Genomic DNA, 14,956 nt, shown 5'->3' on the forward strand with positions numbered 1-14,956 from the left:
TGATGAAAGAAATAAAAGCTGAAATAAATCATTCTCTCTACTATTATTCTGACATTTCACTTTCTTAAAATAAAGTGGTGATCCTAACTGACCTAAGACAGGGCATTTTTTACTAGGATTAATTGTCAGGAATTGTGAAAAACTGAGTTTAAATGTACTTGGCTAAGGTGTATGTAAACTTCCGACTTCAACTGCATATATAATTATAATGCACATTGATAAATATATGTACATTAATGTGTGTGTATGTGTGTGTGTGTGTGTGTGTAAGTGTAAGTGTGTCTTGAGAAAATACACTTCTTTCTCTTTTCGTCTGAATTCAAATGGTTATACTTAGCTCACACATACACATTTTACTATCAATGTGAGGACCATTCCACTTGAGAAGTGAGGACCAGGTTTTCTCAAACGGTTAAATACATTATGTCACCTCAACTCACCACTAGTTGGCCGCAGAAGCACAGCTATCAGTTAACAACCTTCAAACACACACACACCACACGGTACCTTGCGTTGGAAAGGTCCATGTCGTTGGTGACCAGCATGCGAAGGCCGTCCTCGCTGAAGAACAGGTGGTTCCCACTGGACATGATGCCACATTTCCTGCTAGGTTTCCCTCCACTCAGCAGCCTAAAACGGTCAGCATCCACCACCCCTCCTGTACACACACACACAAGGGCAAGCAGGCATGCACACAAGCACGCACGACAAACACACACAAACGCACACACAGGCATACAAATGAACATTTTTCATTGGTAGCACTGGTGCTCTCAACTTTAAAAATTTAGGAGCATCACATGAAATTTAGGAGCACCAGAAAGGAATAATTGTTTAATTGATTGAGATAACAGCCTATAATGGGCTTTATGAATTCTAGCTACTTTTACAGCACATGTTGTGCCCAAGAAACTAATATATAACACTGTTAACACATTAGTTTATTATAAAAGCAAGTTAAAAGTTAAAAGGTGGCATGCATTGAAAACGTGTGGCTTTCTAGTGGCTTTTTCTTCTGCAAAATAACGATGACTTGTCAGACTTATTTTCAAGTAAAGGTCAACATACTAGGTGTGAGACATTCACTGTTTTACAAGGAACAATAGCAGGTCTATTTCACTCCAGTAGCTCGAATATTCTGTAAATTCATCATTCATCTGTGGGAACATGGCAGCTCTCAATACCCAACAATAGAACGATTTAGCCAATACTATCTGAGAGATTGTTTGTGAGGAAATTACCTTTGCCCTCGACTTGCAATTAAAACCGATAAATTAATCTCTTGCACTGGTCACTTCTGAAGTGGATTCCTCCTCAACTAAAGTGTAAAAGTTTGAGACAGTGGACAATGTGACAAAGGGCTGACTCCAAAAAGCGCGAACTAAGCTAGAAGGGGAAATCAATCTCCTAAAAAAGAAAACAGAATCACTCCGTGGGTCCTGCTTTTGGTTTCACATCCACGGGCCTATTAAAACTAAAGATAACAATTACATCATTAATAGTACATTATTTAATTTAAAATGATGGCAATGCTAGCTATTCTCTCTTGGAATTTGAAAGCGTAAACTCTCCTATTAAATGTTCCAGCTGTCTTGATATCCTATCAAGAAACCATACTGATATACTGATATACTTCCAAGAAACACAAAAAGGATACACAAATAGGTTGCTTTTTCATCAACCCCAAATAAAACTAAAGGTGTAATCATAATGATACATAAGAAACTCAAAATTACAATCTTGGATAAAAGTGAAGACCAAAAAGGCAGAATCACAATCCTTCAATGTTTCCATAATGGAAAGAAAATGGCCTTTTTTAATGTGTATGCTCCAAATTCATATGAACCCAGGTTTTTAAATTCTCTGAACAGCATATTGTTAGAAATAACTGAATTCCGTCTGGTTATTGGGACAGACGGGCATGCAGGAAAATATTGAATTAGACCAACTACTATCCATACGCAACCAAGGCTTTCCAGGATATACTCTGAGGCCTGGCGAGCAAACAATCCTAAAGCAAAAGAGTACACTTCCGATTTGATACATTATTTACACCTCTGTCTTCTTTAATCAAGAACATAGAAATTCAACATAATAAGCTTGTCTTACCACCACGCTTACTACTGCCAACTTAAAATGTCAGAATCTCCTAAGAGTCAAAAGATGGCATTTCAACTGTTCATTGTTACAAAATCCTACATTCTGTGATCGATTTGAAAATCAAATTAATTAATGATGATCAATACAAAGTCAGTCGATGTTAACTGTGTTAGTGTTCCCATCAAACACATTTTTCAGACCAGGTAGCTGTTACTCTTTCCAAAGTCAAGACAGAATTCAATTTATTGATTAGACAGAAAGCAGAATGTACCATCCATCGAGTAAGACTCAACCATTTCTTCCATGGTAATTGTCCCAGTCGTTTACTGGCCAACATTCTACGCAGTAATTATCAATTAGCTCTCGAGTGGTGCAGTGGTCTAAGGCACTGCATCTCAGTGCAAAAGGTGTCACTACAGTCCCTGGTTCAAATCCAGGCTGTATCACATCTGGCTGTGATTGGGAGTCCCATAGGGTGGTTCACAATTGGCCCAATTGGCCCAGCGTCGTCTGGGGTAGGCCGTCATTGTAAATAAGAATTTGTTTTTAACTGACTTGCCTAGTTAAATAAAGAGAGCCTTTTTTATGTCTCTTTTTGGCTGAAATAATGAGTGGGCTGGACATGCCGAGAGATGAGTTTGGATTGGTCTACCATAAAGCACGCATCTGTCAATTGGAGCTGGCCAGTATGTTTAGGTAATCGGGTCAAACACGTCTTAAAAAATATAGTGTAGTAAAACTGCATAAACCTAATGTCACGTTAAAGTGTACTATTAGCTAGCTAACATTAGCTGGCTGGCTCGGTAGCTAACGTTATGTGCATGCTCTCCATTTTCTGGAGGACCGAGTTTTGAAATCAGTGGAATTCGAGTATGATAGCTAAAGAGATGGAGAAAACACCAGTCTGGATAACATCGTCAAACTAAGGCAACCATGCATGGCATCAGACAGGAGACAGAAAGTGGTTTAATTTCAAATGTACTGTTAGCTAGCTAACATTAGCTGGCTAGGTCGCTAGCTAACGTTATGTGTATGATCTTATTCTTTGTATCTCAGACACATTTGTTTTACTAGTTATAGCCATAGAACCTGGTGGTTAGCTACCTGCAGATTCATGCAGGGTAGTAACGTCATGAGTTGTGATTATGGTCCATTGTTTAGCTAGCTAATGTTAGGATTTGTGTTTATTGCACTATAACCCAATGCTATATCACATGTGATTGAATATTAGCAACTGTTGGCCTGGGCGCCTGGGTGTCTGTGTGTGTGTGCTGGAAGTAACAGTTAGCCCCAGATAAGTGTGCTGGGAAGCTGTGGTTAGCCTTGAGCGAGAACAGTGTGCTTTTGTATGCAGGTGCAAATAGCTCAGACAATGTTGCAGAGCTGTCTGACCTCAGCCTCTGGGGTGAGGGAGCGTAATCTACACAGCAACAGCGCCGGAACACCAAAGAGCGCAAAGAGGCTAGGACTAGCCTGAGCGCCGGCGACAGGCTGAGCAGAGTTTAAACCACGCTCAGCCTCTACTGTGATAGGCCAACAGACGGGTTGGAACTAGTCTGTCACAGAATAAGAACAGCTGTTTACTTACATCCTGCCAGTCCTCTGTTCTGCCCTGCGAGGTGGTACAGAGAGTCCGTAAATACGAAAATTGCATTTACCATTTATCGCTTGAGTTTAATAAAAATACTTAAAGTATATTCGGTGACTCTGAATCACATTTTGTCCTGATACCAGATTTGAATTGACGCAAATCCTTGACACTAGCTACATGTCTTAACAAAAGACTCCAATCTCATTTTGACAAAGTATTTTCATTTCAAGTTTGTGTACTGTTAGGTAGCTAGCTAACGTTAGCTGGCTGGATCGCTAACTAACGTTTCGTCATGCGTTGGGATTCATTGTTTACCTAGCTAGCTATCTAGCTACATTTCTTAACAAAAGACTCTCGTCTTAGTGTGCCAGAGCGCAGAATAACTGATGCATATTTTAACTCAATCAACACCTGTTGAATATGTCCGGCTAATTCAATTGTTGTTAGCAGCACAGTTACAGTCACCAATACAGTCACCAAAGCCTAACCAGTTCTGCTAGGGGGAGTAAAATGGTCAGAATGGTGTGTTCTCTCATTATGTTTCTGGAAGTAGCAAGCCAATGTTAGCTTGGGTGCTTGACTGTAGTTGAGGTCAAAGCTTTCGGAACAATCCTACTTATTGGTCAGAGCGTCCAGTGTGCGCTCTGAACGAGAAACCACAGAGCGATAGGGCAAGTAATGTTCAGTGAGCTGTTCACTCTCTCTTAGATATCTGGAAGTAGCTGGCATGTCAGTACAGAACGGTTGGATCAACGCTTAGCTTCTTGCGAATATAGGGGGTGCTGTTTCGACTTAGCATTTTTTCGTCTCCAAATTAAGCTGCCTAGTACTCAATTCTTGCTCGTACAATATGCATATTATTGTTATTATTGGATAGAAAACACTCTCTAGTTTCTATAACCGTTGGAATTATGTCTCTGAGTGGAACAGAACTCATTCTACAGCACTTTTCCTGACAGGGAGTGAGATTTCAGAAATCTTGGCCTCTGGTCCCAGGTCAGTTTTAATGTCACTGTGAATGCTATGAGGATACAAACACTGCCTACGCCTTCCTCTAGATGTCAGTAAGTGGTGACAATTTGAATGGAGTCGATTGCGCAATCAGGGCCTGTATAAAAGGCCAAAGACCGGATGTACCGTTCTTTTGTTCCCTGCGCCTGACGCACGATGAACGTCGGACTGGCCTCTTTCCAAGCTTTGGTTTAGCCAGTAATATATCGCCGGTCATGTTTTTACTCGTTATAGGTGTTAAAAACATCATAAGGTAGTTAATTTAAACCGTTTTATAGCAATTTATATCCGTTTAGTGCGATTTTAAGGCATTTCTTTGTGACGCCCTTCCAAGATCTGGGCACTTTTCCTGTACATACCGAACGTTAGTGGCCATTTCGACGGGACAACAGGACATCTTTCGACCAAAAGACGATTAGACCGGAGAAAGGATACATTGCCCAAGATTCTGATGGAAGACACCTCATAGTAAGAACTATTTATGATGATAAATCGCTGTTCTGTTGAAAAATGTTAAACGCATATTCCGCCATTTTCTTTGGGGTAGCTTCGCTTTGGCGCACCCGGTATTGCACAGTAAGGATAATTTAAAAAATGTTATTCAGCGATTGCATTAAGAACTAATTTGTCTTTCAATAGCTGTCCTCCCTGTATTTTTTAGTCAAGTTTATGAATATTTATTCATTAGACTAGATCACTGTCCAATATGGCGCCCGACATTTTCAGGCCAGTTTTGCTACTATTCTCATTGTATAACCACGATTTTTGTGGCTAAATATGCACATTTTCGAACAAGCTCTATATGTATGTTGTAATATGATGTTACAGGAGTGTCATCTGAAGAATTCTGAGAAGGTTAGTGAAAAAATTAATATATTTTGGTGGTGATAACGTTATCCTCTCTTTGCCTTGAATTAATGCTGGGGTAACGTTTGCACATGTGGTATGCTAATATAACGATTTATTGTGTTTTCGCTGTAAAACACTTAGAAAATCTGAAATATTGTCTGAATTCACAAGATCTGTGTCTTTCCATTGCTGTGAGCTGTGTATTTTTAAGAAATGTTTTATGATTAGTAATTAGGTAATACACGTTGCTCTCTGTATTTATTCTAGTCGAGTTGTGATGGTGGGTGCAATTGTAAACTATGATTTCTACCTGAAATATGCAAATTTTTCTAACAAAACCTATCCTAGACCAAAAAATATGTTATCAGACTGTCATCTGATGAGGTTTTTTCTTGGTTAGTGGCTATCAATATCTTTATTTGGCCGAATTGGTGATAGCTACTGGTGGAGAGAAAAAATGGTGGACAAAGAAAAATGGTGTCTTTTGCTAACGTGGTTAGCTAATAGATTTACATATTGTGTCTTCCCTGTAAAACATTTTACAAATCAGAAATGATTGCTGGATTCACAAGAAGTGGATCTTTCATCTGGTATCTTGGACTTGTGATTGAATGATATTTAGATGCTAGTATTTACTTGTGACGCTATGCTAGCTATGCTATTCAGCTTTTTTACTGGTGGGGGGGTGGGGGGTGCTCCCGGATCCGGGTTTCTGAATCGGTAGAAGTTAAAAAGATGGATGGGGCTAAGGCTTAAGAGGGTGTGAACAATGCTGAATGGGTGTAGACAAAGAAGGGCTCTCCAATAGTAGTACCAAAACATTGAAAGACGGTTTTCTCAAAAGTGAGTTTACAAGTTGATCAACTTTCAAAGCAGAATTACTTTCCCATTGTAGCCACATGTGCAAGATCAGGTGCGCGTGTGGTCTCAATTAAATAGAGTAGACTATAGCCTGCATGGGCGGGGGAAGCACAGGACTGTTATCATTCTAAGGAAATGTACATCCTAAATATGATCAGGCTATAGTTTACTACATTTCCTATAAATAAATATTGATCACCCATATTTGTCTCCGTCTGAAAATTGTCCCACTCCTAAAAATAAGGCTATAAATGTAGGTCAGGTGAAAGTGCAAGCCTCTCCAACTCTTCTCGCTACAAACTACGTCTACCTTAGTTGTTGATATATCCCAGTAATACGATAGATTAATATATTGGTCCACATGAAAACCTCTGGTAATTTAACCTTCTTCTTAGGGTATTTTTGCGCACCTTGATATTGCCTACAGGGCCCAAAATTGCTTGGACCTGGCTGGCAAGTGAGCTGCGTCACATGCTAAAATGCAGGACTACACGGGTTTGGAACCAGTTCTTGCAAGTGGGAATCCAGTGCAGTTTGAAAAGCTGCATGTGTGGGCGGGAGTGGGATGAAGAAATCAGTCCCACACAATGACATGACTGAACTGTGCAAGCAGTTTATTAATGTAAAATGCGGTCCCAGAAACAAATGTTGAGCAGGTAATATGGGTCAGATCTTTTGACCTGGTGGGGTTAAACTTCTTATGGCTGCAATCCCGTTAACGGGATGATATGACAACAGCCAGTGAAAGTGCAGGGCGCCAAATTCAAACAACAGAAGTCTCATAAATAAAATTCCTCAAACATACATGTATTTTATACCATTTTAAAGGTAATCTTGTTGTCAATATGGGGGCGCTGTTTCCACTTTGAAAAAAATCGTGCCCAAATTAAACTGCCTCGTACAATATGCATATTATTATTACTATTGGATAGAAAACACTCAAGTTTCTAAAACTGTTTGAAATATATCTGTGAGTAAAACAGAACTAATTTTGCAGCAAACTTCTAGACAGGAAGTGAAAAATCTGAAAACGATGCTCTGTTCCAGGGCCTGCCTATTGAATTGCCTTATATTTATGGATATGCATGCACTGCATACGCCTTCCACTAGATGTCAACAGGCAGTGGAAGGTGGAATGGGGTGTCTAGCTTGATCTGAGGTCCAACAAGAGCTCTTGGAATGACGTGTCCAGAATTTCCTTTGTCTACCAGTGCGCGGGAAGTACCTCCATATTGTTTTACGATAAGCGTTCGGTATACACGGCTAATATCTCCGGCTTTGTTTTTATTTGATACATATTAGAAAAACATCATAAAGTAGGTTTTTTCAACCGAGTTTCATCAGTTTATTCAACGTTTAATGGGACTTTTGGAGTTTTCTGTTCTCTGCGTCGAGAGAAATTGGGAACGTCATCAACATTGGCTACCCTTGTGGAGCGAATTCGACAGGAGAGAAGGACATTCTAAAACCAAACAACGATTTATTCTGGACCTAGGACTCCTTGTACAAGATTCTGATGGAAGCTCAGCAAAAGTAAGAACAATTTATGATGTTATTTCGTATTTCTGTGGAAAATGTTGAGTCCTATTATTCGCCCTTTTTGCGGGCGCTGTCTCGCTATAACGTAAGCTGTTTGTTATGGTAAAGTTATTTAAAAAAATCTAACACGGCGGTTGCATTAAGAACTAGTGTATCTTTCATTTGCTGTCCAACATGTATTTTTTAGTAAAGTTTATGATGAGTTCTTTGGTCAGATTAGGTGAGTGTCCAAAATAGCTCCGGACAATTTGGTGAATCGATGCTACATATTCACAATGTATAACCACGGTTTGCAGCTCTAAAAATGCACATTTTCGAACAAAACATAAGTGTATTGTTTAACCTGTTTGGGCTGCAGGGGGAGTATTGAGTAGCCAGATAAAAGGTGCCCATTTCAAACGGCCTCGTACTCAATTCTTGCTCGTACAATATGCATATTATTATTACTATTGGATAGAAAACACGCTCTAGTTTCTAAAACCGTTTGAATTATATCTGTGAGTCAAACAGAACTCATTTGGCACAAACTTCCTGACCAGGAAGTGGAAAGTCTGAAATCGAGGCTCTGTTCTACTTCTTGCCTATACATGGGCATGATACGTAAGAGTCTACGTGCACTTCATACACCTTCCCCTGGATGTCAAGAGGCGGCGAGAGAAGAAATTTTGTGTTTATCTTGGTCTGAGGTGGAATAAAAGCTCTTTGTATGACGTGACCGTCCATTTTCTGTTTTCTGGAGCGCGCGAAAGGGGACATGGATTTGCCTTCTGTTTAGCTGTCGTTATGGACGACTAATATCTCCGGCTTTGATTTTATTTGATACATGTGACCACATCATCGTAAAGTATGTTTTTTCAATATAGTTTCATCAGATTATTGAAAAATTTTTGGGAGTTTTGCCGTGTTCCGTTCTCTTCCGTTTGTTGACTTGGAGAGCTTTGTGCCACTTGGCAAGTGCGCGTGCTAAATCGAGAGGGAAAATGAACGTTCTAAATCCAAACAACGACTGTTCTTGACAAAGGACACCTTCTACAACAGGGGTGTCAAACTCATTCCACTGAGGGCCTAGTGTCTGCAGGTTTTTGGTTTTTCCTTTCAATAAAGCCCTAGACAACCAGGTGTGGGGAGTTCCTAACTAATTAGTGATGTTAATTCATCAATCAAGTACAAGGGAGGAGCGAAAACCCGCAGACACTCGGCCCCCCGTGGAATGAGTTTGACACCTGTGTTCTACAACATTCTGATGGAAGATCACCAAAAGTAAGAAACATTTTATGATGCTAATTCATATATCTGTCGTGCATGTGAATTAGTCGTGGGCGCCCAACTTTGGGGTACTCAGCTATACCGAAGCTGGATGTCGTAATGAAGTTATTTTTTAGAATTCTAACACTTCGATTTCATTAAGAACTAATGGATCTATCATTTCCTATACAACATGTATTTTTTACTTATGTTTATGAATAGCTATTTGGTCAGAATATGTGTGTCAGAAAACGTGTCAGAAAAATATCGTTGCTGTTTAGACGTTGTGGAAAAAGTAGCTAAGTTAGCACAATGTGTAACCACTGATTTCAGCTCTAAATATGCACATTTTCGAACAAAACATAAGTGTATGTATAACCTGATATTATAGGACTGTCATCTGATGAAGAAAATCAAGGTTAGTCAAAAATTATATATCTTTTGCTTGTTTGTTACGATCACTAACTTTTGCTACTGGGAAATTGCTTGTGTTTTTGGCTATTGTGGTAAGCTAATATAACGCTCTATTGTGTTTTCGCTGTAAAACACTTGATAAATCGGAAATATTGTCTGGAATCACAAGATGCCTGTCTTTCAATTGCTGTACACTATGTATTTTTCAGAAATGTTTTATGATGAGTATTTAGTTATTTGGCGTTGGTGTCTGTAATTATTCTGTCTGCTTTCGGTGCAATTTCTGATTGTAGCTGCAATGTAAACTATGATTTATACCTGAAATATGCACATTTTTCTAATAAAACATATGCTATACAATAAATATGTTATCAGACTGTCATCTGATGAAGTTGTTTCTTGATTAGTGGCTATTTATATCTTTATTTGGACAAATTTGTGATAGCTACTGATGGAGTAAAAAACTGGTGGAGTAAAAAAAGTGGTGTCTTTTGCTAACGTGGTTAGCTAATAGATTTACATATTTTGTCTTCCCTGTAAAACATTTTAAAAATCGGACATGTTGGCTGGATTCACAAGATGTGTACCTTTCATATGCTGTATTGGACTTGTTAATGTGTGAAAGTTAAATATTTAAAAAAAATATATTTTGAATTTCGCGCCCTGCACTTTGAGCTGGCTGTTGTCATAAGTGTACCGGCGTCGGGCTGCAGGCATAAGAAGTAAACCTGATGTTATAAGACTGTCATCTGATGAAGTTGGTCAAGGTTAGTGATTCATTTTATATCTTTTGCTGGTTTTTGCGCTCGCTACCTTTTGCTGCTAATAAATGCATTTGTGTTTTTGGCTATTGTGGTAAGCTAATATAATGCAATATTTAGTTTTCGCTGTAAAACACTTAAAAAATCAGAAATATTGGCTGGATTCACAAGATGTTTATCTTTCATTTGCTGTACACCATGTATTTTTCATAAATGTTTTATGATGAGTATTTAGGTATTTCACGTTGCTCTCTGTAATTATTCTGGCTGCTTTGGTGATATTTTTGATGGTAGCTGCAATGTAAAACTATGATTTATACCTCAAATATGCACATTTTCGAACAAAACATAAATGTATTGTATAACATGTTATAAGACTGTCATCTGATGAAGTTGATTCTTGGTTAGTGACTAATTATATCTCTATTTGGTCAGTTTTGTGATAGCTACCTATGCGGTAGAAAAATTGTGAAAATATGCGGTTGAGTCTTTTGCTATTGTGGTTAGCTAATAGAAATACATATTGTGTTTTCGCTGTAAAACATTTTAAAAATCGGAAATGATGGCTGGATTCACAAGATGTTTATCTTTCGTTTGCTGTATTGGACTTGTGATTTCATGAAAATTATATTATATGATATCCCTGTCGCGTTAGGCTAGGCTATGCTAGTCAGCTTTTTTGATGAGGATGCTCCCGGATCCGGGATGGGTAGCAATGAAAGGTTAATCCCACCAAAGTGTCCGATTTCAAATAGGCTTTTCAGCGAAAGCACCGCAACCGATTATGTTAGGTCACTGCAAAATCACAGACAAACACAGTCATTTTTCCAGCCAAAGACAGGAGTCACAAAAAGCAGAAATAGAGATAAAATGAATCACTAACCTTTGATGATCTTCATCAGATGACACTCATAGGACTTCATGTTACACAATACATATATGTTTTGTTCGATAAAGTTAATATTTATATCCAAAAACCTCAGTTTACATTGGCGCCATGTTCAGAAATGTCTCCAAAATATCCGGAGAAATTGCAGAGAGCAACGTCAAATAACATAAATACTCATCATAAACTTTGATGAAAGATACATGTTTTACATAAAATTAAAGATACACTTGTTCTTAATGCAACCGCTGTGTCAGATTTCAAAAAGCTTTACGGCAAAAGCACAATATTCAATAATCTGAGAACAGCGTTCAGCCACAAAAGCAAGCCATACAGTTACCCGCCAAATTGTGCAGTCAACAAAACTCATAAAAAGCATTATAAATCTTCTCTTAACTTTGCTGATCTTCGTCGGAATGCACTCCCAGGACTCCCACAAGAAATTTTCGTTTTGTTGGGTAATGTCCAAATAGCTATTTTTGTTAGCGTGTTTGGTAAACAATTCCAAAGTCAGAAAGCGCGTTCACTAAAAGCAGACGAAATGTCCAAAAGTTCCGTAACAGTCAGTAGAAACATGTCAAACGATGTATTGAATCAATCTTTAGAATGTTTTTAACATAAATCTTGAATAACGTTCCAACCGGAGAATTACATTGACTTCAGATGTGCGATGGAACATAACTCCCTCTCATGTGAACGCGCATGGTCAGAGCATGGTCAGGTCATAATAGACCTGACTAAATCCTGTCTCCTTCTGCCCCACTTTACAGTAGAGGCATCAGACAAGGTTCTACAGACTGTTGACATCTAGTGGAAGCCGTAGGAAGTGAATACAAACTCATCCATATCTCACTGTGAATTCAATAGGGTCTTGGTTGAAAATCGACCAGCCTCAGAATTCCCACTTCCTGTTTGGATTTTTCCCAGGTTTTTGCCTGCCATATGAGTTCTGTTATACTCACAGACATCATTCAAACAGTTTTAGAAAGGTCAGAGTGTTTTCTATCCAATACGAATAATAATATGCATATATTAGCAACTGGGACTGAGGAGCAGGCAGTTTACTATGGGCACCTCTGGGCACCTTTCATCCAAGCTACTTAATACTGCCCCTGCAGCCATAAGAAGTTAAAAACAAGCCGTTTTCGCTGCAGTAATGGTGTAACCATGAATCTATGCTTAAATGTTTCACTAGGGCACTAGGGCACACACTAGGGCACATGGTACAGCTAACCCTTATCATTACAACAATTATTATCTGCTGCCAAAATAAAACTCCTGGTCGCACAACAACGTATTTCGTCACACTTAGGCGCCCTTTCTACCACAAGTGTATTAATCACATCCATTCATACAGTTCTCAAAAGATCATCTGATCAATATCAGTATTGATGGCTAAACACTCAATATCTGAACACTGTGTTTGGACATCACAGATACAGTGACTGTCTACTAGTCTCTCACACACACACACACACACACACACACACACACACACACACACACACACACACACACACACACACACACACACACACACACACACACACACACACACACACACACACACACACACACACACACACACACCCTCTGCGTTTGTGCGGGTATCTGCGTTTTCTTGCACATTCAAGGAAATGTATATTCAACCAGCAAGGTTAGGGTAATTGTAAGTGTTAAGATCAGGCAGGGTTAATGGAGCCATTATCCGAAACCATACAATATCTACCAGTTCTATACCCATTGCCTACCTTCAAAGTCTTCCTTGAGGAAGTCAGGGTTGGATGTGTCGGGTTGGGAGCAGTCTGGTCCTGAGTATCCCGAGTCACACACACAGTGTGTACCCCTCACACATGACCCGTGTCCGTTACACATGTCCTGGCACTGGGGGCCAATGTACACACTGTCCAAAGCCCAGGTAGGGGGGGATGAACCGCTAGAGTAGAAGCCCTGGTACCAACGGAACCGGATGGATCTGAGAGGAGAGAGAAGAAAAAGAAGATGAAGAAGAAGAGAGAGATGGAGAGAAAGGGATCTATACACTGAGTATACAACACATTAGGAACACCTGCTCTTTCCATGACAGACTAACCAGGTGAAAGCTATGATCCCTTATTGTTGTCACTAATTAAATCCACTTCAATCAGTGTAGATGAAGGGGAGGAAACAGGTTAAAAAAATGTTTAAGCCTTGAGCAAATTGAGACATGGATTGTGTATCTTTGCCAATCAGAGACTGAATGGGCAAGACCAAATATTTAAGTGCCCTTGAACAGGGTATGGTAGTAGGTGCCAGGTTCACCGGTTTGAGAGTGTCAGGAACTGCAACTCTGCTGGGTTTTTCCTGATCAACATTTTGCCGTGTGTATCAAGAATGGTCCACCACCCAAAGGACATCCAGCCAACTTGACACAAATGTGGGAAGCATTGGAGTCAACATGGGCCAGCATCCCTGTGGAATGCTTTTGACAAATAATGGCTGTTCAACCTAATATTAGGAATGTGTTTCTCATGTTTGGTACAATCAGTGAATATATATATATATATATATATATATATATATATATATATATATATATATATATATATATATATATACAGTCATGGCCAAAAGTTTTGAGAATGACACATACATTTTCACAAAGTCTGCTGCCTCAGTTTGTATGATGACAATTTTCATATACTCCAGAATGTTATGAAGAGTGATCAGATGAATTGCAATTAATTGCAAAGTCCCTCTTTGCCATGCAAATGAACTGAATCCCCAAAAAACATTTCCCCTACATTTTAGCCTGTCAGAAAAGGAACCAGCTGACATCATGTCAGTGATTCTCTCGTTAACACAGGTGTGAGTGTTGACGAGGTCAAGGCTCTCTGTCATGCTGATTGAGTTCGAATAACAGACTGGAAGCTTCAAAAGAGGGTGGTGCTTGGAATCATTGTTCTTCCTCTGTCAGCCTTGGTTACCTGCAAGGAAACACGTGCCGCCATCATTGCTTTGCACAAAAAGGGCTTCACAGGCAAGGATATTACTGCCAGTAAGATTGCACCTAAATCAACCATTTATCGGATCATCAAGAACTTCAAGGAGAGCGGTTCAATTGTTGTGAAGAACACTTCAGGGCGCCCAAGAAAGTCCAGCAAGCGCCAGGACCGTCTCCTAAAGTTGATTCAGCTTCTGGATCGGGGCACCACCAGTACAGAGCTTGCTCAGGAATGGCAGCAGGCAGGTGTGAGTGCATCTGCACGCACAGTGAGGTGAAGACTTTTGGAAGATGGCCTGGTGTCAAGAAGGGCAGCAAAGAAGCCACTTCTCTCCAGGAAAAACATCAGGGACAGACTGATATTCTGCAAAGGGTACAGGGATTGGACTGCTGAGGACTGGGGAAAAGTCATTTTCTCTGATGAATCCCCTTTCTGATTGTTTGGGGCATCCGGAAAAAAGCTTGTCCGGAGAAGACAAGGTGAGCGCTACCATCAGTCCTGTGTCATGCAAACAGTAAAGCATCCTGAGACCATTCATGTGCGGGGTTGTTTCTCAGCCAAGGGAGTGGGCTCACTCACAATTTTGCCTAAGAACACAGCCATGTATAAAGAATGGTACCAACACATCCTCTGAGAGCAACTTCTCCCAACCATCCAGGAACAGTTTGGTGACAAACAATACCTTTTCCAGCATGATGGAGCACCTTGCCATAAG

At 39.7% G+C, this 14,956-nt stretch overlaps 1 protein-coding gene across 2 annotated transcripts in view; it reads right to left on the reverse strand.

Annotated features, from left to right (window-relative positions):
- LOC129866600 (reelin-like) overlaps positions 1-14,956 on the reverse strand; it is a 293,866-nt gene that overhangs the window by 29,703 nt on the left and 249,207 nt on the right. For both annotated transcript variants that reach the window (XM_055939357.1, XM_055939356.1), the window contains exons 44-45: positions 13,009-13,232; positions 508-658 (exon numbers count right to left, since the gene is read on the reverse strand). In XM_055939357.1, the coding sequence (XP_055795332.1) occupies positions 508-658; positions 13,009-13,232 (375 nt within the window). The remainder of the gene's footprint in view (positions 1-507; positions 659-13,008; positions 13,233-14,956) is intronic.

The sequence above is a fragment of the Salvelinus fontinalis genome, chromosome 12 (genome assembly GCF_029448725.1).
Source record: "Salvelinus fontinalis isolate EN_2023a chromosome 12, ASM2944872v1, whole genome shotgun sequence".
NCBI classification, from domain to species: domain Eukaryota; kingdom Metazoa; phylum Chordata; class Actinopteri; order Salmoniformes; family Salmonidae; genus Salvelinus; species Salvelinus fontinalis.